General features: G+C 36.1%; 1 protein-coding gene across 12 annotated transcripts in view; it reads right to left on the reverse strand.

Annotated features, from left to right (window-relative positions):
• The window catches only part of ROBO1 (roundabout guidance receptor 1), a 1110926-nt gene that overhangs the window by 39510 nt on the left and 1043859 nt on the right, over positions 1-27557 (reverse strand). For 8 of the 12 annotated variants that reach the window (XM_017539955.2, XM_017539921.2, XM_017539908.2 and 5 more), the window contains 8 exons: positions 25060-25181; positions 24016-24247; positions 22674-22795; positions 20766-20937; positions 15687-15884; positions 11758-11784; positions 10315-10357; positions 3437-3591 (listed from right to left, as the gene is read on the reverse strand). In XM_017539955.2, coding sequence (XP_017395444.1) covers positions 3437-3591; positions 10315-10357; positions 11758-11784; positions 15687-15884; positions 20766-20937; positions 22674-22795; positions 24016-24247; positions 25060-25181 — 1071 coding nt within the window. The remainder of the gene's footprint in view (positions 1-3436; positions 3592-10314; positions 10358-11757; positions 11785-15686; positions 15885-20765; positions 20938-22673; positions 22796-24015; positions 24248-25059; positions 25182-27557) is intronic. The other 4 variants (XM_017539966.2, XM_017539930.2, XM_017539975.2 and 1 more) reach the window with 1 other exon arrangement.

Consider the following 27557-nt stretch of genomic DNA (forward strand, 5'->3'; position numbering starts at 1 on the left):
TGCTTTCTAAAGAAAATTAATAGTTGAAAATAAGAGAGGGTGCACAGAATTTGAATAGAGACTAAACAAATTTGAATTTCTGATAGTGCTGAAGTAAACAATTCATCCAATTTAAAATAATTTTTATTTAATAACCTCATTAATAGGAATCCGACTAAAATAATATATATACAAATATCTTCATGTGCCAACTTTTATTTTCTAATCTTTGGTTACTGAATTATGTGAAACTACAGGTTAGCTGCTGAAGCAACAGAGAAAGCACATACATTGAAAATCTAAAGGGAAAAAAACTACTCATAGGTGATAGAACTTGAGATTTCAATATTTTATAAAATACTTATATTTAAAAGATATGAAGAATGGCGTAAAATGACGTACTAAGGAGAATTCTGCTAGTTCTTGTTGTGGTCATACTGGATGACCATTATCTGGAAATCATGCTATATAATCATTTTCTCATGGTTTCATGGTAACACCCCAAGAAATATAAAATGACAATAATAATAACAAAAGGGATCATAGTAACCTGGGTCACTGAATCAAATACAGCCTGAAATAATACTTAAATATCTAACACCTCATTTCCACTCCAGTTTTCTCTTCATTGAAATATTTGGACATTAAATAACTGAACATACATATATTTTATATATATATATATATATATATATATACACATATATATACACACACATATATAATATATATTATATGTATGTTATATATATATATATATATACACATATACACACATATTATATATATATATACACTTAAGGTCTGAAGTTGAAAATACTAAAATGGTAGGAAGAACTAAAATCATATTTTTAAATTAAAAATTTTATAATAGAAAAATTAGTTAAATTACAATGATAAAAATATCATTATTTTATTCATATTGCCCAGAGGTGGTAACAACATCAACAAGTGACCTGTAGCATTGGTTTTTAACTGGATATCTTTAAAAAATGATGAATTAACATGCTTGTTATGAAAGATGTAAATATGAAATAATCTAAACAAAAATGTGTAATTTCTCTATCCTACTGAATTCAAGTATTCTGCATTTCAACCGTGAATGATCACAGGGAGCAGAAATACTTGATTCATCTGACCTTTGCGATTCTTATTTCTAATTTCTAGTTTTGTTTAACAGTGGTTAAGAAATACTATAAAAGTCAGATGGTTTTGCAATCTCATTTTGTTTCACCAGTCATTCTATATGTGTGTTGTGCAACAGAACTTCTGAGATATTGGACATGGTCTACTCTGCTTTGTCTGATACAGCAGTCACTAGCCACATGTGACTACCGAGCACTTGAAATTTAGCTAGTGCAGATGAGAGACTGAGTTTTAAATTATATTTTATTTAATTAATTTAAATGTAAATAGCTATCTGTGGCCAATAGCTACCACATTGGACAACACAGCTCTAACTATTAATTTAAATGGGTATCACCATTTTCTTCTCTCCTATAGGTCTCAACCTAGTTTTTCTTTTACTTATGATTACATGAATATCTATTTGTCTAGACATTTAGAATACGGACCTCTGGAGGACATAGACTTGGTTACATAGATATGTCACATCCACATCCATTGGAGACTCAGGATTCGTTTTAAGGGGAGACATGCAGATTCCTCTGTGATTTGTTCTTTACAATGCGTAACATCTTTACTGAAATCCATCTTCTCTCTCACTTTTCCTTAATTCCATGAGTTATTTTATTTCTATCATCATACAGATTCCTTACAATAATTTTAATGTTATCTATATGGGAATATTGTCTTTTTTTTGGAGGGGGGGTTGTTTTGTAAGAAATCTTTGTTAATTTTTATCTTTGTTATAACTTTAAATCTCATACACTGTACATTCAATTTTTTACTATGTTTTGGCATGAAATTTTAGCAAGGTAATTTACTCACACAAACATCTGACCCAACAAATAGACAATGGAAAATAAATGTATGCATACACACCTGCAATATATGTATGTGTGTGTACATACATATAATAGACATATGTACATACATATATATATTGTGTCCTCAGGATTTGCTACTATAAAATCTGATTTAAACTTTCAGTTAATTTTCATTTAAAAATTTTTGTCATTACTGTTGTAGATTATTATTATTTTTACTATTAAATAATTTTGTTCATTATATTTATGAATTTATTTACCTTTTGTTTTTTGTTATTTTCCAAATCACAAAAATAATTAAATATGATCAAAGGTCATTTATTTATAATTTAAAATTATATGCCAGGCACAGTAGCTTATGCCTGTAATCCCAACACTTTGGTAGGCTGAGGCAGGAGGACTGCCTAAGCCCAGGAATTTGAAATCAGCCTGAGAAACACAGCAAAACCTACATCTCTCTCTATATATATTTTTTTAATTAACCAGGCAATGTGGTCTGTGTCTGTGGTCTCAGCTCTTGGGAGGCTGAAGTAAGAGGATTAGTTGAGCCCAGAAGTTTGAGACTGGAGTGAGCTGTGTTAATGCCACCACACTCCAGCCTGGGATACAGAGTGAGACCCTACCTCAAAAAACAAAAAACAAACAAACAAAAATGGTAAAAGAAATTGTCATCACATCCATTCTTACCAAGATACATACTTTTGACCAGACTGACCACCATGGTAAACCCCTATCTCTACTAAAATTACAAAAATTAGCTGGGTGTGTTGCTAAGTGACTGTAAGCCCAACTACTTGGGAGGCTGAGGCAGGAGAAGCACTTGAACTTGGGGGCGGAGGTTGCAATGAGCCGAGATTGTGCCACTGCACTCCAGCCTGGGCTACAGAGTAAGACTATGTCATCAAAAAAAAAAAGACAAATGCTTTTATAGTTGGGCACGGTGGCTCACACCTGTAATATCAGCAATTTGGGAATCCAAAGTGAATGGATCACTTGAGGCCAGGAATTCGAGACCAGCCTGGGGAACATGGCAAAACCCCATCTCTACTTAAAAAAATACAAAAATTAGCTGAGCCTGATGGTGCAGGCCCATAGTCCTAGCTACTCGGGAGGCTGAGGCATGAGAATCACTTGGACTCAGGGAGCAGAGGTTGCAGTGAGCCAAGATTGTGCCACTACCCTTCAGCCTGAGCGACAGAGTGAGACTCTGTCTCCAAAAAAAAAAAAAAACATAAATACTTTCACATGATTTTATTTTTCCTTATTTGCTGTTGATTGTAGAGTTTATCTTCCCAATTATCTGGGAAAAATATTTCTAGTGGACAGTAAAGTATGGAGGTTAAAGGATGGAACAAATATTTAAATCAGGCTATTTTGCTAAACAGTAATCAACATTGGATAAAATATTGGTCAAACCGCATCTTCCCATGTAGAGAGAGGGGAAGAAAACATCTTCTGGCTAGTTCCTAAAAAGCTTATCCATATCACGCTCTCTCTGTGTCCCTAACCTGGGCGGCTGTAGGTAGTGAGGTTGCTGTCGCTGTTCCCATTGCCTGCCGCACAGCAGCTGATGGAGCAGTCATTGTGATTGTTGCCAGTGTTAGGCCACGTGTCTGCCAGCCAGGGCTGTGTGGTAGGTTCACTGATGTTGAGAAGTCCTGGCCTGAAGACAAAAATATATAAAAGCAAATGTTATATGAATAGAGAATAATATTTTCTATTTAAAATTCCAACAAATTCCTCATCTTGTTATTCTCGCAAATCATCTGGTGAACTATGCTGAATGATATGATTCCTCTTATTCTGCACACAAAGCAACTGTAATATGAAGTCCTGGGATGTGCCTCCATTGACGTAGCCATAACTGTACACAGGAAGAGTTATGCATCAGACCTAAAATCTCATATTATTTGCAACATTCTATTCTGCTTTTAGTCATAATGGTTCAAAATCAAACATGGAATATGAAAATATTTTTGAGTTTTTTAGTGGCTTAAAAAAATACCCTAGTGCAGAGAGTTTGCACTTCTTCATTTTGACCAATTAAAAAAATGTGACTTCTTACAACTTCATTAAAAAATGAAACAAGCCTCTTTACTCAGACAATAGATTCTTCAAATTAAATGCACTGGCATATTTTTCTCCAAAACTATGTTTCATAACTAATGAGTTTGGGGCTCTGTGACATTTTACACAGATTCTAATCAATGTTTCAGTGCCTAGTTCTGTAAGCTTGTCAACATTTTCTGATGGTGGCAATGTAAAATGTCATAAATGCCAACATAAGCAAAGGAAAGCTGATGAATTAAATCTGATAAATTAAATCTGATAAAACAGAGATGTCCACTAAAAAGAATATTAGCATTCATTTTGTTATTTTTTGGCACAAAATATTTTTTTCCTCTTTTACTGTGCATTGGGAATCCCAGGTACTTTAGCGATTATTAATGGGAGCCCTGGATCACCAGAGACAGGGACTCAAACTGGAGTCCAAGAGTGGCATTCTTCATTTCCTTTTCCAACACCGACTTCATACAGCATCATCTCCCTTCCACGAAAGAGGTGATGTCCCATTCACAAGAAACAGACTGGCATGATAGACTCTGCAAAGGTTTTCTTGGTGGTTTTATTTTCTGTGTCAAAATTCAATAATTATGTTTCTTATTTACCTGGGAAGAAAGAATCTGACAGTTCACCTTCCATGGTTGTTATTCTAGCACAAAAGGGAGGAAATTTACTATGCAAATGATGGTTGAGAAATAATCCATTCTATACAAAGACTATAGATTTGGGATTCATTTTTGTATACATATGTGGGTACACATATAATAAAATAAATATTTACGCTTTGCTTATAATGTGTGAGCAGTTGTTCTGGTTTTTCTTTTTTAAACATGTATGAACTCATCTAGTCTTTACAACAATGTTACAAAGGAGGTACCATTATCCAAATTTTAAAGATGAGGGAAAAAGGCCTTTCTATTTTAAATTCCAATAAATTCCTCATCTTGTTATGTTGAATGATATTATCCCTTTTATTCTACACACACGGCAACTATAATATGAGGTCTTGGGATGTGCCTCCCTGTATATAGCCACAACTGTACATGGGAAGAATTATGCCTCAGACCTGAAGTCTCACATCATTTGCAATATTGAGAGGTTAAGAAGCTTGTGCATGGTTACATAAAGTGAGTGAATGGCAGAGTTGAAATTCAAACCCTAGCAGGCTGGCCCTAGAGTTTACACTCTAATCTAAGATTTTAAAAACATATATACTGGAGAGTGCTGAAGTTTCCTAAAGCTCCGGAATATTCTTAATAAGAAGAGTGGAGAAAATATCTGAAGTCTAAGCTGTTAAAACTGAGCCAACTTACTATTAAAATTATTGATAAAAACATGATTTGAAGAGCAACGTTTCCAAATTGTTGAAATTTTAAACATTTAAATGCAAGCTATAACATCAATATCTGGAGCCTTTGAAATAGATATTAGTTATAGAAATTCTGCATCTAGTAAACTTTTCTTTCCTATTTTTTCTTTGAACTTAAACTATGAATGTTATCACTGTAGAAGTTATTAAAAATAAAACCATCTGTGACATAGCACAGATGTTCTAGGATATCTGAAGTATGCATCAAGAGGAAATTTTCCACAGACTCACTTACATGTTTCAAAAGGAATAGACAATATTTTTATGCTGCTCTGATTCCCTCTGAAAAACACTTTCATAGTGAAGGCTTTGATACCATGATAGGCTGAGAGACCTTTTCATATATACGAGTGATTTCCAACAGGAAGCTGAATCATCCATTTACATCCTAGTTTTCTGTTTAGACTTAAATTTGGGATGCTAGTTATTTAAGGCAGAAGGTGAGCCATGATTACTGGCCCATAATGACCCTGAAAATGCCATGTGTATGTCAGAGAGGACTTTGAGGAAGTCAAGGTCATATGTAGCTACTCTAATAAGGGTTCTAAGGTCTTTTTTAAAGCAATTTCACAGGCTACCTTTATATATTGAGCTTAAGGTACAGAGCAGAAAAAAAATCCACATGATGATTATAGGGATTAACATGTTTCTTAAATATTATTATGTAATGTTACCATATATTAAGTGGATAGATTTGTGTCATGAAGCAAAAGAGGGCAAATGCACTTTAGTAATTATATGGCAATTACCTTAAATTCCTACTCTTCTCTTGATATTCCAATCACTAACCCCAAGAAAGCCTATTTGAACTGCTCAATCACAAAATAAACTACAGAGTCCAGGAGTTGGGGAAAGGGTGAAGGAGGCTGGCAGGAAGGCTTGTCAGGCTGTCTCCCCTTCCCACTAGCAGATTGAATGAGCCTTAAACCTAGGAGATAGCTCTACGAATTGCCAGTACTTTAAAGAGAAGCAAGGCTTGAGCTCTATTTCCTCACCTCCCACCAACAGGAAATGCGGTACTGGCATTCCCTACCCGGTTAGCCAGGCTTTCCCACCCCACCCTTTTCAGGTTTTCGCTGCTTTCTTGCTTTAAGCTGTGGTTTGGATTGTTAAGCACATTTTTTTGGACACACTGCCTGGGATGTTTGAGGAAAGGAAGACAAATGAATAGAAACAGCTACTTAATATTTCCATGATCATTTCCCTTAAGAAGGACAAATCCTTTGTCCTTCTTAAGTTGGGACGAGGTCTCTTTGCTTACCACAATCTTCATTCTCTCTTTTCCAGGAATAACTACATTTGCAATTTTCAGAACTACAACAGAGTTGTAGACAACCTTATCCTTTATTACAGGAAAGAGCCTTCAAAATTTCTTTCAAGTCACCAAGGACTGAACTCAGCCCTTCTGACATTCATTTATTCAATGGCTTATTCATTTTCTTCTTACTTATTAGTGACATCTTTTCAAAAATAAATCATTCATGTGATTTATTGCATTTATTAATGTAATTCAATAAATTACATGTATTATTAAAAATCCACTTATCAATAAATAAACCATATAATTTCCAGCCCCCAGGAACTCACATTCTATTGTCAGAGGCAAACATATCTACCAGGAGTTGCCAAACATTTTCTGTAAAGGACCAGATAGTAACCTTTTAAGGCTTTCCAAGCCATATAGTTTCTTTGGTAACTACTCAATTCTGCCAGTGTGGCTCAAACACAGTCATAGAAAATACATAATCAAATGAGCCTGGCTGTATTCTTATAAAACTTTATTTACAAAAACAGGAACAACACTGGATTTGGCCTAAGAGCGACAACTAGCTGACCTCTGATATAAACAAAAGATAACTGCGTTTCTTATGTTAGGGGCTTCATTGAGGTAATTCCACATTAGAAGTTAATGGAGGACAGCCGGGTGCGGTGGCTCAAGCCTGTAATCCCAGCACTTTGGGAGGCCGAGGCAGGTGGATCACGAGGTCAAGAGATCGAGACCATCCTGGTCAACATGGTGAAACCCCGTCTCTANCCCCGTCTCTACTAAAAATACAAAACATTAGCTGGGCATGGTGGCGCGTGCCTGTAATCCCAGCTACTCAGGAGGCTGAGGCAGGAGAATTGCCTGAACCCAGGACGCGGAGGTTGCGGTGAGCCGAGATCGCGCCATTGCACTCCAGCCTGGGTAACAAGAGTGAAACTCCATCTCAAAACAAAACAAAACAAAACAAAAAACAAAAAAAGAAGTTAATGAAGGACACGGTAGGTGGAATTCAGTAACCTGACACGCGTCACTGGGCGGGGAGACAGTCCAGACCTATGTGATACATGCACAGTGTAGTAAGGACACCCAGAGAATGCAATCTTGGTAAATGGCAGGTGGGGTGACACAGTGGACTGCAGGGTCTAGCACATTTTGAGGTGTGAAGTAAGTCTGCAGAGCCCTAGAGTTTGTGGACTTTGTATATTATACCGAACTTGGAGCTGATATTCTAAACATGGTAGGTCCTATTGATAATGGGATTTTCTGGAGCTCAGAAATATGATCAATATGCATTTCAAAAGATCATTCTGTCTCCAGTGAGCAAAGGGAATTAGCAGGAAATAGTGCTAACGAAGGTATTATAGATAAAGGTAGGACTCCTAAGAGCTTTTGTCACAGATTAGGCAAAGGAGAAGTGGGGCTTGAAGTGAAACAATATTAGAGGGAAAGAAGTAAGAGACAGCATCAATGCGCAGTCATGGATACAGTAGGGCCAAGAGGATGACTGAAAGGTTTTGGCTTAGGTGTCATTAACCAAGTGAGGTAGGAAGTCCAGTGAAGGCTCAGAGAGTCTGAAACACACGAGAGAAACCGGTGCTTCAGAGACAGACACGAGAGAAGTCAGTGTAGGAGTTTGGTTCATTATTCATTCTCTTATCTCAGTGGATCATGAAACATAGGCACAGAAACACACACCCACACACACACAGACACACACACAAACTGACACACACATCCATAAGTGGCTAGGAATGGGGCTCCTTCTTAAGGCATTCCCTATTGTCCTCAACCTGTTTTATTTTTTCCATAGCATTTATCAACTGCGGATATCATACAGTTGACTAAAAAAAAAGTGTATTATTCATCTTGCATTTCCCCCACTATAATGTGACGTCTAGAAGGGCAGGAATTTTTATCCACTTTGCTTACTGATGCTTCCCAAGTAAGTAAACTAGTACCTGCCACATAGTAAGTGTTCAATATACTGCATGAATAAATCAATCTAAAATTTTGTATATAACTGACATTTTGAGGACTGACTCTGAAATCTTTATTTAACTGTGGCCTCCGTAACATCCCAACATCGTTCAGCATTTCATTTAGGAAAATGATCACTTCTATTTAGTATTTGAAATAAATCAGTTTCACTGCCAGGGATTCTATTTTTAAATTTAAAAAGCTATATTTGTTTTGTGATAACAGTGAGCTTTCCAAAGAGACAGCTCAGGAACTTTGTGATTTTTCAGTCTTGCTGTAGCAACTAGCATTTGCTACCTATGCATTTTCCTGCCATTGTTTCCCATGGGCTAGTTTGACCTATCGAGGTCGTAAATTTTTTTGGAGTAGGAACCAGGCTTACTTTTCTGCATGTGCACGTGTGTGTGATACTTGTGTACACACGCCCACGCACAGAGGCTAGGGAAGAACATATCAAAGATGCTCAAGAAGCACTTTCACATGCTTTGATTAATGAGGAAGTTGAAATCTACAGTCATGAATATACACATGTAATGAAATGGTTATAAAATCACGTATTCCAGATTCACCTACGAGAAAATGTTCTTATGCCAGAGGCTTTTTCATGAACGTCTGCACTGTGATTTAGATGGAATTCCCCTGGATGCACAAACAAGCCCTGGTTTAATTCCTGAATCAAGTGGATTTTTTCCTTATGAAAACCTCCCTAGTTTTGGGTCTTTCACGGGCTGGCTTTGTTTCACAGGTATGAAAACAGGAAGTCAGCAATACCCAGGAAAAAAAAGATTAGCACTTGTTGCCAAACTTGTACAGCATAGGCTAAATGTGGTCAACATTTATTTTTAAAATCACTCCTTGTTATGTAAATACATTAAGTGATTTTCTTATCCGATGATACATTCCTTGAATACTATGGAATAAGTCCACTGATTTTGAATTATAAGATGGTTTTGGTTGGGAGATTTTTTTTTTTTTACACTGTAAGCTAGGTGTTACTGTCTTAGAGGGAAAAACGCCTAATTGTGGAAAATCCTGAAGCTTGGCTCACGTAACTTATACCTTATTTAAGCCCCTTTAAGCTGGTTGTCAAATTCATTTGTGATTTCTCTGTGAATATATTAAAGTTCACTGAATAATAATTACTTTAAAAATCACAAATATAAGATTGAGATCCATTTTAATTAGAGGAAGGAAAACGTTCTTTGTTAACCAGCTACCTAGATTTCGTCTTTTATTTCAACACATTTTCCTGCAAATGGAGATGTGAACTATGTTGAATTCATAACAAGAACAAACAAACATAACCTACAAATTATGAGCAATTACTGTGTTCAGCAGGTTTTTCAAGTGAACACATTTTCTTTGCTAGTATTTGTTAACTAGCTATGTTTCTTAATCTTCATAAATGCTGCAGCTTAGTCACTTTAACTCCTTTTAATCATTTGCTAAATCAGCAATGCTGTCTCTCTTTCTCGGTTAAAGTCCTCCCTCTGGTGGTTACTAAGGTGCAACTGCTCCAATCAACTGCATTTGTGTGTAAATAGCTTCGTTCAACAGCACAGCTGAATGGAGTCTTTCTCAAGGAACTAAATAAATTTCACCTTTAAGTTATTAGACATTTGAAGCAGAGAAAGTGGTGTCGTTGAGGAAGATGAAGAAGAAATATTTGGAATTCCCTTAAGGATCTACAAAACAAGCAAGGTAATTACCTCCCTCCACTGCTGACAGCTTCGCCTCCTCTCTGATAAGTTACTAGAATGTTACAAAAAAAGAGAACAATTAATAGACATGTTTATATATCAAAAGCTATTACATTCATGAGCATCTTTCTAAAATAGAATTCCTTCTCCCTTCCTACCTAGAAGCATTGAAAAAAAAATCACACGATGTAGCAGATTTCTTATTCAACTAGTAATGTTGCTTTAAATATTGTATAGAACTAAATAAATATCTTTCTATATATCACTCTTATTTTCTTCATATTCCAATAAGGTTGAGAATCAAGAAAAAGCAAAACATCAGTACACACTTATTAAATATAACTATTACACATCTACATTAGCATTCTCATTGATTTCCATTTTGAATTTATTAGATTACATAATTTCATGATTTTATGTGTTAACTTAAACTCAGGAAAAAAAAATACTAAATTATTTTCCCAGAAGTATGAGTACCAGTAAATTAATGTTAAAATAAACCTTTCCACACACAAAGATGTATGCCAAATTGTGACTATTAATTCATGTGACCTATTTTTTATTGTGGCTTGTGCAAACTATTTCTCATTATATTTTCATCAGACATGTATAGGTAATCAAAATATATTATAATGCTCTTGAAAGCACTCTCAGCTTAATGAATTTGGGGTGTAAAAATTGAACCATAACAAGAACAACAAAAAAGATTTGCACATAGTTAGGCTAAGTGGTTAAGAAGATTAGCTTTTCTGTAAATACAGACACACTTTCTACGAAGAATTGTGTTTTTAAAGCTGCCAAATTCTGCTACTTAGAAGAACTCCAAACTGGAAGTCTGTTATAGAGAGATAACTGCTCCCAGTGATTACAGTAACTGGGTTAAAACTGAGAGGGCATAAGTACAGATACATCTTTTCCTGGAGGTGATGTGACAGAAGAGGACCCATTTTGAAAGAAATGGAATAGAACAGAATATTAGGATTCTGTCTTAGGGAAAACGAAAAGTTTTATCTTTCACATGGGCTGGATATTTGGGTTACCTTTAACAATATTGATTCTAGGGACGGAGGATTATAAGGGAGAGAAATTTTTGTTGGAAAACTCGAAAGCTTATGTTGAAAATGCACTGCCAAGTCTGAAATAGTCAATAAGATCATTAGCATGTTAAATCATGCTGAAGGTAGAGACAGTGTGTCTACTTAATGAAACACATGCAAACAAGGCTAAGATCCAGCGTGGATCTGTGAATAAATAATTGCATTGAATGGGTGAAAAGCAACACCAACCATTTCTACTTCAAATGCATGCCTGGTGTGAGTAAATGAAGTGTAACACTCCACTTTAAGTTCTTTCCCCAACTTACTGCAGAAAATGAAATAAAAACAGAAACACAATAGTAGAACACATGCCAAACTAACAATGGAAAGGAGGAGGGTAAGTGCAAATATATACCTGTTGGTGTGAAGGTAAAAGACGGGACTGGAAAATCAAAACAAAATAGAAACCAGTTATTAAGCTGAAGGGAGAAAGGGAACATATCACATTAGTATAAATCAAGCAGACAGCTGAACATAAAACAAATGTAAATAACTAAGCCAGTAGTTCTGACACTCCGATATATGAATAAAACCATCTCTGAGGTTAAAAAAAGAGCTTGTCTCTACAGGTACCATTTTGAAATGTCTGACATTCTAGCATGCTCAGGAGGGGAATGGTGCTGGGTTAGCCTGTGAATGACCCTGCATTTAGTAACACAGACTTAGCTCATGGCTTTAGTACAAACAGGCATCCTCCACTATTAATCATCTCCAAACACAGGATGATGGATTCTTAAACACGTATTATCAGAGTCTTGCTGGAACCTTATCTAGAAATCTAAAAGTAAATGCTTATTATACTAAAGTGAACCACTAGGTGCACTTACGTATTCAACATCGAGAGAAAGAAAGAGAGAGAAAGAAGGAAAAGAAGGAAAGGCAAGGAAAGGGGAAGAAGAAACAAACAAAACGGAAGGAAAGGAAAAGATGAGCCGAGTAAAAGAGAACCATAAAACTTAACTGTTTACTAAGCGGAAACGCCTGACATTTTATCATATAAATGACATTTTTATCATCATAAAAAATTGAGAATGGACAGAAAGAAGTTGAGTTTTAAATTAGAATTTCTTTATCTGAGTTTACTTTTAGAAACTTCCTAGAAGTAGGCTGGACATTCTTTTAATACCAGAGTGGAAGCTAAACAATAGAACAATAACACCTCTCTGAAAACCTTCACACTCTCTGCAGTTATAAATCTTAATCTAATCAATAATGCCTGAAATTGAACTGCAGACCTCAAAAGTAGCAGCCATTCCTCCCCCACTTTTCCTATCTTCTCTCATTCCTGGGGGGTTGGATAATGCCAGAGCAATTTCCATGTCATTTCACAGGGGGAGGAGATTGACTTATTTCCAATCTCTTCATGTTACAGTAAAGTAAACATTGCTCTGGTTAAAAAAAAGCAATGAAATATATGTTATTCCCTCTAAGATTAAAGTTTCTTTAAACTGATCTTTAGTATAACAAACTAGAATATTGATTACTTATCATGTATCAAAACGCTTCCAGAAATATATTTTCTATTTCAGATTTGAACATCTCCAAGAAATTTACTGGAGAATCGGAGCATTTGGGGTTGCAAACTGAAACACTATAGCATCCTCTACAATTGTCACTTCTTCCCAAGCCACTTTGTCTCTGAGCATACTAGAAAGAACAAAAGCAAAAACCTCAATGCTGTGTCCCAATTTATACCTTGGCCTTCATTGGCAGCACAGCGATCCCCGTCTTAAGAATCCTATTGTGTTTTCTTTCAGTAAGGTCTTTTCAGTGAGTCAGTGTAATTTAGCTACATTCAAAAATTCAGAGCCATAGTAACAAGTCTTCATTAAAAAAAAAAATGAAAGGTACATTTGAAAATAAAGCTATTCAAGCAAGAATGGAGTGCCTGAACATTAATTTGCAATCACAAGGACACCAGTAAATATGAAAGGTCCCTGTCATTACTTCTTCTAGCTAACTGCTAACCCCACTTTGAGGAATTGAAGAAGAGGTGAAAAGGAGGTCAATCTATATGAAATTTTCACTGCTAGCACATCAAATAACAACTTAATTTTCAAAGCTTCCAATAATATAATAAACTCTTTGTGTACCTCAGTGACGTTGGTGCAATGTGTGAATGCATGTGGACAGGATTTCCCCAAAGTTACACTCTGCCTTGATGTTTTAAAGGTTAATGGTCTCTTTTACAAGTTTTATTCTTTAAAATAGTTCACTTTCTATTTTTCTTAAAATGACCCGGCATTGATTTTGGCATGGAAAATTTAAGATCTCAAAATGCACTTAAAAAAATTGCATAGAAATAAAATTATGAAAAAGGGTCAACAGAACAAAGTGAAGAAAGCAGAATCAAATGCTCATCAAATTACATTTGTGATTATGTTCTATGATTTCTGCTTAAACGCAGGCTAAGTTGAAGGGGCAATGGTATTAGTTTAATAGGTTTTGCACAAAGAGCACATAGGCATTTGTCAGCATGCTCAAAGTACGTTAGTAAAGGAAAAGAAACATTTCAGTAGGAAGGAGAGCTGCATGTTACATTTTTATATTTCAGGACCATGTAGAGCATTAAATTATTGTAATCACATAGCTATGGCACTTCATTGTGTTAAGAAACACAGGATTCCACTGACTGGCTATTTGCAAAACACAGTTGATGATGGAAGTCTTTTGATGAAGAATTCAAGAGACTCCACATCTATATGTTAATTAGTCATTCTTTTCCTCATTCAAATCAGATTTCCAAACATCATCTACCCCCAACATCATACCCCTTCCTGTCTCCAACACACAAAAACACCCCAAAACCCCTTGTCTACAATTATTTTTAGTCAAAGGTTTTCTATGGTAGCATGTGCCTGACATTCTTCTACTTTGTATACATAATGAGCACCAGCTCTCTTTTCAGTAACCTCCAAGCCCTATTTTCCATTTCACAGGCGGGAGTATTGACATACTGCTTCCTCCCTAGATAGGACACATATCTGAAAAAAACATATTTAAGGATGATAATGCTAAAGCAAATGTATGTACATGAAGAGATCGCTGCTGAGCCACAGGCAGGTGGCAAGATTTATTTTTATAGTATTAGGGATGCATTTGTGTTGACTCTTTCTTGCTAAGTCTCCTTGTGACGGAGAACACGGATATTTTAGACTGCTGTCCCACACTGTTTTATCTATGCATAGGGACATTCAAATTCCAGCTAAAATGAAAAATTCTGACTTTGCCATATAATTGGTCAGAGAAACAATCTGGTCAACATGTGTAGGAAATGTTCATTTATGTAGACAATTAGGGAGGAAAAAAGTTGGTGATGGTAGGGCAGAAGACTCTTTTATGGGAAATCCTCTTTAAATGTGCTTTGCAGCAAAGCAAAGCTGTTGCATTCGACTGAAGGACGGGCCCTATAATTTGTATAATTTGCCATTTAAGTAGGTACATTTTTGAAAGCAAGAAGGAGCACTAGAAATGATCTTGTTGGACTAATGACGTAAACTGTACTGCTCCTGAAAACTGGGATTTACAGCCATCTCACCTACAGGCCAGATGGAGGCCCAGAGCTGATGGCTGTATTCAGGGGACAGGGGGGTTTGTCTGTCTGACACTGTTAACAATCTCCTCTGAGAAGAAAAAACACAAAAATACCAGCAGTCTTCAGAGTTTAAGGATAAGTAGCAAAGGTAGCTGTGAAAACTTTGGTGTATCTGGGTCATCTTTAAAATTCTAAATAATAATAGTGGCCACCCAAGCTGTCTTTTTTAAAAATTGTAAACACATTTGTAACAAAATTACCAAACTAAGTAGCAGCATACACATATTCAATTTTGTAACTTTAACTATAGTAATAAAAATGCACTAACCCTCTTATCTCTGTAAGCAAAAGTACATCACTCCGTCATGCCCTCCATATCCACCAAGAAAGGAGTGTTTTATAAATAATCAATTGGCAGTATTTTCCACTGTGCTTCACAAAGGGTAACAAAGTACCCCCTGAAACCGGGTGAGACAGCTCAAAGCTTGCGTTTATAATTCCTATAACAAGGACATTAAAAATTTCCCTCAAGAATGTAAAGCAATAACGTAATTCCCTAATAAAAAAGGAAAATGGTGTAACAGCCAAAGCTAGACACACCTTGGTGAAATCTGTTTTAAAGGAACTGGGCCCTCTATATATGAAGGTCATTTTTAGAGGCTGTGCATAACCATGAATAATTTGGAATCAAATAGAAAATCAAGAGTTTTATAAACGTTTAAATAAGAAAACCTGGCAGAAGCTAATACCTTTTCTGATACCCGCGTAAGTACTAGTAAGTCCGTTCCTCTTCTTGCGGTGTCGATAGAGCCAGACGCTGAAGAGCATGAGGATGATCCAACAGGCTGCTCCGATTCCTGCAATGAAGGCAGGCTGCTTCACCACATCTGAGATCTGCTGGGCGAGGCTGACTTGGTCCTCAGGTGACACAGGGTTTCCATGGGAATCTGAAAAGCCATCTTCCAATTAATTTGGGCTTAAGGCTTAATGCAAAAATGCACACACTCCTTTGTAACTCGTTTGTGGCTGCCATTATTTTGTTAATTTCTGGATGATGATTTCTGTTTTTCGTCCCACACCCCTCACCATCATCATATAAAATAGTTCGTACTGTTTTCAGCAAAATTGCACAATTTATTCATTTTAACTCAAAGCAAGTGTGACATAATTTTACAGGATCATGCTTTAAAAAAAAAGCAATGGCACGCTGTTTCTCTTGTCAATCCAAAAAGCTCTGCAGGTTACCACTTAGATTAAGTCGCACAGGGCAGTGCTAGCCAACTGAGAAAAATACAAAAACATAACACTAAAAGATGAAATACTTTAATGCAAGTACAAATAATACATGTACAAACAAGGAATATTTAATAAGTGTGTACAGACAAGACATAAACTTTTTCAGGCTTCTATAGGCATCCTTAAATAGTACGTTCTTAAAAAAAAAAAAAAAGAAACACAATTTTATTTCCTCTCTATGCTAGATATGGAAAAGTCTCTATGTGTGTGCATGTGTGTGTACACCCAACGCTAACATTACATTGTAAGACATTTAATAGTCTTAGAAACACATTACCTAATGTAAGTTCAGAAAGACCTATAAAATTCAGGATCAATAACACCCAATGAAAAATTAAGATAACGTTACCATTGAAAGTCATGAATAATCTCTCTATTAAAAATAATCATGGTGAGCAATAGATATAAAAAAATAATGTTAAATACATAAAAGAATTATAATATCAAGGGTTATAAATAGTCAAAAGGGCTCATATTTTTCTGCTGGCCATTTTGATTCAATAATTAAAAATTGATGGAATATATGACTAATAAAATTTACTTAGTTTACATCTATGTTTTAAGCCTACTGAGTTTTTTCAAGCCCACCATAACACCAAGTCACACAAGGGGCCTGCAAAGGTTTTGTGGAAAACTGGAGGCTGGACCATCAAGCAATAAACAAGTTTGTTGGCATTGAGTGTTATCAACCCTGAGGATGCCCGTTGTGCAGAATTCCCAGCTCTGTCTGCAATTTTGACGTTCTTCTCCCACCATATCTGGTGAAACAAGAAGTTGTTGGCCCATTTCATTAAGATTGGTGCTTTCTTACAACTATTAAATCATTTGCCTCTGCTATATATTCTTGTCATCAGTTCTCATCATTTCATGTGGCCTCAGCATTGATTTTGAATCTAAGTTTAACCTCATACCAGAATCTGGGTTTTCTCATCCTTAACAATTTCAAGTTCCCTGCCTCCTTCCAGTTCCTCAACATGGTCAGTCCAGATATCTGCCTTATATAGCTGACTTACAGTGACCACCTACCTATAGGATATGTAGATACAACTTACTTGACTCACCCCAGTGACCCCACACCCCACATGGACTGTGTAGACATGCCACAGTGACCATGCTCAGACAGTGTGACCCAATGGAAATTGTGCCATTTGCACTAAGAACCCACCAGTTGGAACTCCCCAAAGGAAACCTGCTTAAGTAATGCCTTCAACAGCAAAAAGTCCTCCAACCCTAGGTCTTCCTGCTCTGGATCCCCACCTGCTGGTTGAGCACATTGCCCTGGAGGCCTTCTCATCTGCCTTTGTCAGCACACCCTCTGTCTCATGGATCTGTGAGTAATAAACTGCTTCAGTGATTTCATGTGCTTCTGTTGTGTTGCCTCTCCTGAGTCTCATTTAAGCAGCACACTGGGAGGTTTTAACTTTCCTCCCAGTCAAGGCTCTCCTAGAAGGGTGCATATTGACAGGAATAAGCTGGACACAGGTCAGATAGGAGCCCCAGGGACATCTTCCAGTATAAATAAGTTTGCTGTGCAAGGGCTACCTGGTCATGGGTTGAACACTAAGGCTTTGTGCTGTCTGCCGGGATTAAGAAGCATCCTGTGAAAGGCGCAAAGTGAACACTCACAACCAAATTCTCCAAAGCCCTGCCAGGGCAGGACTAGAGATTATAGCCACTCTGCAAAAAGAGACCTTAAGACCAACTTAGAAAGATATACAGCAATTCTGCTAATACAATCTGCTTTAAGACAGAAACATTTTTCAGTCCAAAAATACATTTTTTTCCAGAAAAATAATTGATATAACTCATTACATATGAATAACATTTTTTATGGATTCTTCTTTCAAAGGATTTTTTTCTTATTAAATGACATTGCATCTTGATAAGAAAACTGGAAGGAAAACTAAGCAGTATTCAATGATTAAAGGAACAGCCTTTAGGAAAACAGCACCCCTTTGAATGCAAAATGGCTAAATTCCTTCTCATGTTGTACGAGTGTGTGTGGTTTTTCAGTTTGCTTTTTTCTTGAACAGAATTCCAGATCTCATTCCACAGAGGGTCAAGGCTGGAAAACCTATTTTCACAAGCAGTTACCTGCTTTTCTCTGTTCGTTGAATGAAAGTTTTTTTTTTCATGTTCCAGACTCTTTTATTACCTCCGGTTATCCTAAGAGCACTTCATCCTCTTAAAGTTCATTGGGCAGACCTATTCTTCTTATTCCTAATACATTCTTGGTATCTGCTAGGTTTATAGATTTCATGGCTATTTGTGCAAGGTTAAATTGGGTAGCCTCAGATAACATGGAAACAGCCAAGAGAGGTCCTAGGCAAGCAAGCAGATGCACTTAACAGACTCCAGTGTGGTGTGACTAATGAATTAAAACAGCCGTTCTCTATCTCAATCTTTGTCTCACTGCAGCTGAGCCTATATTAAGATATGGAAAAATGGAACATATTTGTAATTTCAATGAAACCAATTTGGCCCTTAAGCCCACATGATTTAAATCTTAAATAAATAAAATGACACATAGTCATTTTCCCAATTTATCTTCCAAAAAATACAACTAAAATATCTTTGGTCATAAAAATAAACAACAACAACATATTGAATCACTACAAAGTTAATTTATGACTTCAATTTTAATAAATTAATATTGACATTTAACAAAATTGGGTAAATATTAGAATATCAACTATTTTCTCAATATAAACTGTTTTCCTCCACCTTATATAAATGTGCAACAGATGCATGAAGCAACTTATTTTGTTATAGCTTCCTGTGTTGCTGGGAACAAGCCAGGAGATATTTTTGTTTAGAAGTTTTATTTCTATATATAATCATTTTTTAAAAAATTATTTTGTTTTAACAGTTTTTGGAGAACAGGACATTTTTGGTTACATGGATAAGTTCTTTAGTGGTAACCCAAGGGCAAAAATCAAATTTTAGCCTGTGACTGTGACAGAGACAGCAAGTTTTTCCCTACAGGCTTGAACGGGGCTCTCACATAACACAGCTGTTGGGAGGAGGCTTCCTAGCTAATGGCTTGGTTTTGTAGTGAGCCCCATTCACCTGCTTGCAGTCACACTGGCGAGGAGTGATGTGCACCGTGTCTAGACCTGCACCATTAAACCCTCCCATAGACTCGTGTTTCTTTCCTCCCCTTTCTGCAGGCGCAGGGTCCATTTCAGAAGCCCTGTGATAAAGAGGCTAACTCATCCGCCTCTGATCCTCAATGTCTGTGTGGAACAGAGTCCCCACCCCATAGGTGGACTTTGGTAGACTTTATTGTATTGTAGAACAGAAATTCTGCAAATGTATCTATGACTGCAACTCACATTGTCTACATAATGGAACACCAATAATGGTCTTCAAAATAAATGAGAAGTTCAAAGTTCTTTTTGTATAGCAACGAAGTTTATGAAAACCAAGTGTTTCTTAATTATGTTTTGAAATAGTTTCCAGGATGTCATCAATATTATTAACATGCATAAATAGTATGTGACTTAATTATAAAGCTTCATACATATAATCCTTTTTGATGATTTAACAACTGGACTGTAAGGTTAGTAACCTTACACTATACTAATATTTTACCGCTGAAAAAATGCTACTCTGCTTAACTTCTGATCTGGAAGACACAGACATGAAGGTGCTATACACTTCTTGGCATCATTCATAATTTAAATGCGGCTTCTTAATATTTGAACCTTTCTTATTGCTTTTCAGTTAAAATGGCATCTTGTCATTGTTTTGTTATTGTTTGTTTTAGATTTTACTAGCATGCACTTACTAATATGTACTTTATGCTCATGCTATATTGCCTAGGATAAACTGTGGTAATGATGCTTTCGATGTCAGTTTTATTTAAATTCATCTAACCACATTAGAGGCACAAATTGTATTTAACTTTCTATCCAATCAGCACATAAACCTGTTTCAATGCTCTTTGACATCGTAATCTTTCTTTTGTTATAATACGCAATTGCAATTTTAAATAGACACTACATGTGAATATAGATTGTTCATTGCTATAAACTTCCAATTCCTAGTTTAAATTTTAAACAGAAGTTTGCTTGTTTGTCTGATTTTAAATCCAAACAACTGTGAGTTCCATGAAGGTGCAGGATGTCTCCTCATGTTCACGGACTTATCCATGATGCTCAATTAACAGTATTTGTTGAATGGATAAAAATTACATAGGACAGGATTAGGATAACATTGAATACGGACAGCCTTTTGCTTGAAATATCAAAAATGTGTGCTTGGATATGTCCAAATTTAGTTGAGATATCTATGTCTATATATCTACATCTAGTCTCTATCTCTCTCTCTCTCTTTCATTCTCTCTTTCCCTCTCTTTCCCTATCTATCGACTATATTTTAAGTACAGTTAACACCTTTTTGTAGTTCTAAGCCATATTCCATATTCTATTGAACTACCAATGGTGGGTGGCTTAACCAAATGCAAACAGGCAGAGCGGGACAAATGGTAGAGTCATAGATTGTCAAACTGGATCTGCACTGACACTCACCTAACTGGATGAACTGAGGCTCACTCTTCACCCCAGGCCCAGCCCCAGTGCTGGCTGCCACTTCCACACTGTATCGGATTCCAGGAACAAGAAAGGGAATGACCACAGAAAAGGTGGAACCATCCACTGTTTTGTTTATGTGGTATCGAGTTTCATTGCCCAGACACCAAACCTGTAAGAAGCACATAACAAAAATCAAGCTGGTAAATTACCTAAATTAATGCAAAAATCAACAGAGGATTGCAATTTTAGACTTAGAGTGCAAACTGTCACGCACTACCATAAGAAGTTTCAGAAGTTATTTTTCCCTAGAATCTAGTTTTATAAACAATCTTCTAGTCAAATTTAATGTTAAAAGTAGTTTCAACACGTCTTTATTACTTTCTCATATACTTTTAAAAGGTTATATCAGGTAAGTCTACAAATCTGTGCTTGAAGGAACTAGTTTCTACCAGCCCACTTCATTAAGATTTTTTTTTTTAACATCAAGACGTTATTTGCCAGATAAATAAGTACTTTGCAGATAGCTGTGTCTATACAGATAAAGAACAATAATCATTCAACATTTGCATTCTAGGCATGGCACAGAGGACCAGATATTGTGAAACAAAAACGAGTAGGAAACTCCAAGTCTAGTGCTTTACTTGAACAGTTCTCTGGGATCAACCTGCCCAGCTAATTTTTGTATTTTTAGTAGAAAAGGAGTTTCACCATGTTGGCCAACCTGGCCTAGAATTCCTAACCTCAGATGATCTGCCCGCCTTAGCCTCTCAAAGTGCTGGGACTACAGGCGTGGGCCACCATGCCCGGCCAACGTACTCCATATACTTTATGATGTCCTCAGGCAATATATGCCATTAACTTTAAGTAGACAATTGTCTAAACTGTAATAGGAAGTGAGATTTAAAAGAAATTTAAGCATACCAGTGTCCTCCATCATTTACACAATATCCTTCTTTTTTTCTTTGAATGTTAATATTATTTTAATATAGTTTTAATACATAACACCAAGAAATGGTCGGATCCTGTACCACGAGCTGACCATCTGGAAATAAAGCCTCTTTTGTGACTTTATTTTCTCCAATTACATTATGCAGCTGAACTGAAGCCACAAACTGATTTTGTACCATTCAATCAGGTTCTGAAAGGCATTTTATTATTTTAAATTGACCATGAAGTTAAGTGAAATCCACCCTTTTGCATTTCTTCAGGAGAGAAATGAGTTCTAACTCTTAGGGGAAAATGCCTATATTACACAATTTAGCTTGAGAGCTGAGACATCACCTCATTTTAAATCCTTAAAAACCTTCTATAGCATTCTATTTTACCATACTAGCACATAGTATCTTGTCCCTGCCTAGTATTGAAACAACCTAGAAACTCTTAAGAAAGCACTTAAAAGTACAGAGACTTTTACCTTTTAATGACTCAATTATGCTAGAAAATCTTACTTGAAATATCTTAAAACATCCACAGTGCACTTATGGCAGTCTTGTAAATACTTTTAAATATACTCTGTTAATATATACAAATTTCATAAAGAGGTTTCTCAATTTGTTTTAAAAAATCTTTTGAAAATAAAATAAAATCAGGCTCAGGATACTTGGTTACTGTACAGGTTAATTTGCTACTCAGAAGAACATGCATAGTCTTATATGGGTCTTAACTAGGGATGCACATCATTAACGCCAAAAGATTCACCAAAATATATGTGCAAGGGACCCTGACAGATCAACTGAATCAGAAACTCACAACCATTGAACAAACAAGAAAATGTTTAAAAAATAATTTTACATGTTGCTACTTGGACCAGCAGATGGCGCCAAATACCCATAAACAAATACCAGCTGGCCTTTTCTTTGTGGATGGCGGGGGCTGTCCATCAGGATATTAATACACATGTATTACCTTGTACTCTTGGACCATTCCATTCTGAGTGTCTTCCGGAGGTGGCTGCCAACTAACAAGAATTGCAGTTCCATTTCCATCATTCTTTGATACAGTTACACCTTGGGGTGGGGCACTGGGTGCTATTGTTTTAAAAGGTAGGTTATTAGAATGTGCTAGAGAACATCAAAGCAGGTATTATCAAAACCTGATAATAAATATATTAATATTATATTAATATATGCAGGGTTTTTTTTTTTAGATGGGGTCTTGCTCCATTGTCCAGACTAGATTGCAGTGGCGGGATCTCAGCTCACTGCAACTCCCGCCTCCCAGGTTCAAGCAATTCTCCTGCCTCAGCGCCCCCAGTAGCTGGGATTACACGTGCCCACCACCACGTCCAGCTGATTTTTGTATTTTTAGTAGAGGTGAGGTTTCACCACCTTGGCCAGGCTGGTCTGGAACTCCTGACCTCAGGTGATCCGCCTGCCTCAACCTCCCAAAGTGCTGGGATTACAGGCATGAGCCACCGTGCCCAGTTGCATATGTTTTAAAGACGTATCTCATCCAAGTCTGAATAGTCCCAAATTACTAAGTTGTTCCTCAGTCAATGCTAACTCATTGCCATTGTAGGTTTTCCATAACCAAAGTTAAATACCTTATCTCCACTAGACATCCTAGGACAACTTCTATTCCTTCTACCCTGTAACTCTAGTCTCATTTTCTCTCCAGAAATGTTCAAAAGTATGACAATGAATGTTAACCATTCATGACAATTATTTATACAGCCAAAGTGACAAAGACATGTTGGGGGAAATCCTGCTATTATTTCATGTAATCTTTGACCTTTATGGAAATATTGTTTACTTTCTAGGTATAGGGTGGCCAGCTATAGTGGTTTGTCTAGAACTGAGGTGTTTTACGTGTGATGAGATTTAAGAAGAAAATGGTAATCCCAGAAAGTCCTGGGCAAATCAACACATTATTCACCTTGCTTACAAATTATGGATCAAAATAAACAAATAGAAAATACTGAATGGAAAACAAGCCAAATGGAAAACAATTTCATTTTTAAATGTGATCGTTCCAAATAATGAAATTCCCTCTATATGCCATTAAGTAATATAATGTTCACATTTGCACATTTGTATGTAGGCCGGTATTGAAGCAAGTCAACTGTATAGCATTGTGCTTTTCTAGTTTTCTAAATAAACAAATACTTTTAGCAAGATGTATGTTCAATATCAAGAAGGTCTATAATTGATGCCACTATTAATATTATAACAATTTTAATTAAGCTAATAAAATCCTAACAAATAAATATACTGCAATGCACGGAAATCATAAGCTTCATCATACTTGCCTTCTTCTAGGGTTTTGGCAAACTTGATTTCACTATCTGCTCCTTGAAATTCATTAAAAAAAGGGCGAGCCTTAATTTCATAGTTGACTCCCTTTTTGAGATCAGGGATAACCACGCTATTTTTGGTTGGGGTCCTCACTTCAAAAACTAACCACTCTGATTCTCCGTGGCTGGCTCCAGATGGCCGATAGAGAATTTTATATCCTTGAATATACTGAGACTGTTGATCCACCTATTTAAAAGATAAACAAAATGGAATTATTCATATTATTTTATTGGTTCATTAGAAAATAATAAAAATGAAATGTTATAAAATGCAAAACATTCTGTCTGTCTTCATCTCACATTCTGACACAAGAAATGTGTAGGAATTTGAAAGAAAAAAATAAAACTCATTATTTGTGGACAACATGAGTGTGCTCGTAGAAAATCCAAAAGAATCTGCAGCTAAATATTCTACTTATTCAATAAGTAGAATACTGAAAAGAATTCACTATCGTTTGTAAGGTGATATGAGTTTCTTTTTTTTTTTTTGTTTGTTTAGTACATATTCTGCTTACATAGGTGATACGAATTTCTATGGCATTTAAGTTCTATGCTTCATGAGGAAATGTGAGGCCTCACTGCCGTTCTGACATTTCATGTAAGACATTCCTGGGCCAAGGGGATGCGAAGGTAAAATGTTTGACTACTCTCTGATTTTAAAAACCTTCTTAATATTACTTGGAAATATTTCTAAGCTAAAAAATCTGTGTAATAATGGTCCTATCACAAGTTACATATCATAGGTAATACTATGTGTTTCCTTCCTGAGACAGGTCAAGTTCACTACTGCAGCACAAAAGGAAAAAATACACTTAAGATACAACTTTTCTCTGTTCAAAGCCAAACTAATAGCTACTATAATCAACAGGGCTTACACTATAAAGTTATCATTGATGTACAAACAGGCAACAGATAGTTACATTTTATATGCATTGCAATGATCTCACGGACATCACCTGCTTATTAAAACTGAGATCAAATATTGTAACAACAACTCACTGTCCAGTGCACTTCGATGGAAGAGGAAGAAAGGATGGTGGGGTTGTGGAGGTGCAGGACAACATTTCCCAGTTCTCTCTGGACCTGCTTGTGGTCCACACCCTGACTTGTTGGTGGAACATCTACAACAATTCAAGAAAACTGTGTCAGATTCTACACGATGTTACTGAATGAATGAAAGCATGGTAAAACGAACCTTTCATTCATAGCAACTCTCAGTAAAGAGGAATCCAAGCCAGGCTGTGATACAGAAAAAAAAAAAAAAAATTGGAATCCTGTAACCTTTTTGTTAGGATCTGGAAAGTAAGAGGGGAGAGAGATAAACTGGGAGACACACAGAGAGGGAATACAGAGTAAATGTATTATAGAAAGTCAGAGAGAGCAGGAAGCAAAGACAATGGCAAATAGCAATACTTAGTGGCTCCTGCTACCACATGATTGTCACTTTCCTGATGAAAATGAGGGCACTATGCAGTCCCCTCTGAGTTTGTTAAAACCTACCATAGTGATCCTAAATATGCCAGAAAGAAAAGTGAATGAAATTGCAGCAGAGTGGCTAAGCAACAGAAACAAAGGAGATACAGTTAGTGAAAAGCAAGAACAGAAAGAAGTCAGATACTTTACATCTTTTAAGATGAACTTAGATATCTTCTCATATAAGGTACATGGTAAGTTAGTGGCTACAATGGAGGTGATACAGCAAGCCACCAAGAAAGTGAAATACAATAAATCTGATTAGCTTCATGAGGAAAAATATGTAACATCTATTTAATTGATGCTTTTTTAGTTATTGTATCACAGTAACGGAGGTTTAATTAAGACTTCTTAATCTCAAAAGCCCCCAAATTTTAGAAAGTAAACCAAGAACACAGTAAGAATGAAATGGCTACTAATGTTAATTTATAAGGGTTTTGTTAAGCTTCTTAATGTCTATAAGCAAAAAAAAAATTGCCCATTTCTGAAGTGTTTTTCTAAACTCAGATGTTTTGCTTTGTTTATAATAGTAACAGGGAATACATGGGAGGAAGAGAAGAAAATATTACTTTTGGACTTCAGAATCCTCTTTCTCAAAGTATTGTATTTTGACACCTATAGTGCAGAACATTCCCCATTACATAAAAAACAAAAGTGAGAATTGTAGTTTACTGAATCATTAAACACCTTCCAAGAATTGATCCTGGGTCGAAAGCACAAACATGAATATTAAGAATGAGATTGATAAGTATCTCTGATGAAGTTGAGGGAAGCTAGGCATGTGGGAGAGATGACATCGAGAGTGTTATCAGACACTCTTACATATTGTTTGGTTGTTTTTATACTTAACCTAGAAATTAAGCTGATAAATAAGGAAGATTAAAAAATCCTGAGGTAATTCTGGCGTCCCATACTTCATCTTACCTTACCAATATTTTTGGCTAGCACGTGCCCTCAGGATAACTATCATCACAGCCTCTGCACTCTGTCATCGCATTCCCCTCTTCCCGACCCCCCGGTCTCAACTGCTCCTATGACTTCAGCTGCCATCCATCTCTAGGGTAAGAGTGGAATACTCACAAGAAAACAGACTTGGGTTTGCACCCCACCTTGGCAACTTAAAAAGTGCATGACATTGGGACAATTTCCTAACATCACTATTTTACTGTTTCTTTGTGCTTCCAATGGTGACATCAAAGGCAGCTAATCTTGAGGGCTGTGGTAAAAGTTGTCTTGTGCTAAGACATAAAAAGCGTTTTTCCTGAGAGCAGGAATTGGGCCAGTATTTGTGGACCAATGGTATATAGCACAGCGCCATATACATACATGTTGCTTCATAAACATAGATTCAATTAAAATGTGTTCATGTATGAAAAACACATACATTATGTCGGCTCCCAAATATTTCCCTCGTATGTAAGCTCCCATCCTCACAAAATCATCTGCTTTTCAGAAAGTATCTTCAAATACAGAAATAGCCATTATATATGTTGCTGCCATGATCTCCATCCCAACCTCTAATTCCTCTGATTTGAGATAAACTTGCCATTCAGTTCCTTCATGAAAACTGCTAGATTCTCCCACCAAGAGGACACATGACAGCAACAGCAGTGTATAATATTATAATAGAAATGTTCACGTCAGAGAGAAAAAGGGAACGTGATGCCTAATAATATAGTTTTGAGAAGTTTATGAATTGATCCTGTTACTGTTTTTGTTCACTTCCTCCTGAAAGAAATGTATGACAATGTAAAAAGGTCTTTCCCAATATTCAGAATTAGACTTAAAGAAAACCTCACTGCTCCAGCCAACTGTTTCCGCCAATGTCAAAACTCTGTATACACAACCTCTGAGTGGAGATTATCCAGGCCCCACCCATTTATAATAACTGATATTATCTTACGTATGATATATATATATATATATATATTACATATATATATAATATATATATTACATATATATAATATATATATAACATATATATATAATATATATATAACATATATATATAATATATATAT

This window comes from Cebus imitator, unplaced genomic scaffold, assembly GCF_001604975.1.
Source record: "Cebus imitator isolate Cc_AM_T3 unplaced genomic scaffold, Cebus_imitator-1.0 Scaffold7, whole genome shotgun sequence".
Classification (NCBI taxonomy): domain Eukaryota; kingdom Metazoa; phylum Chordata; class Mammalia; order Primates; family Cebidae; genus Cebus; species Cebus imitator.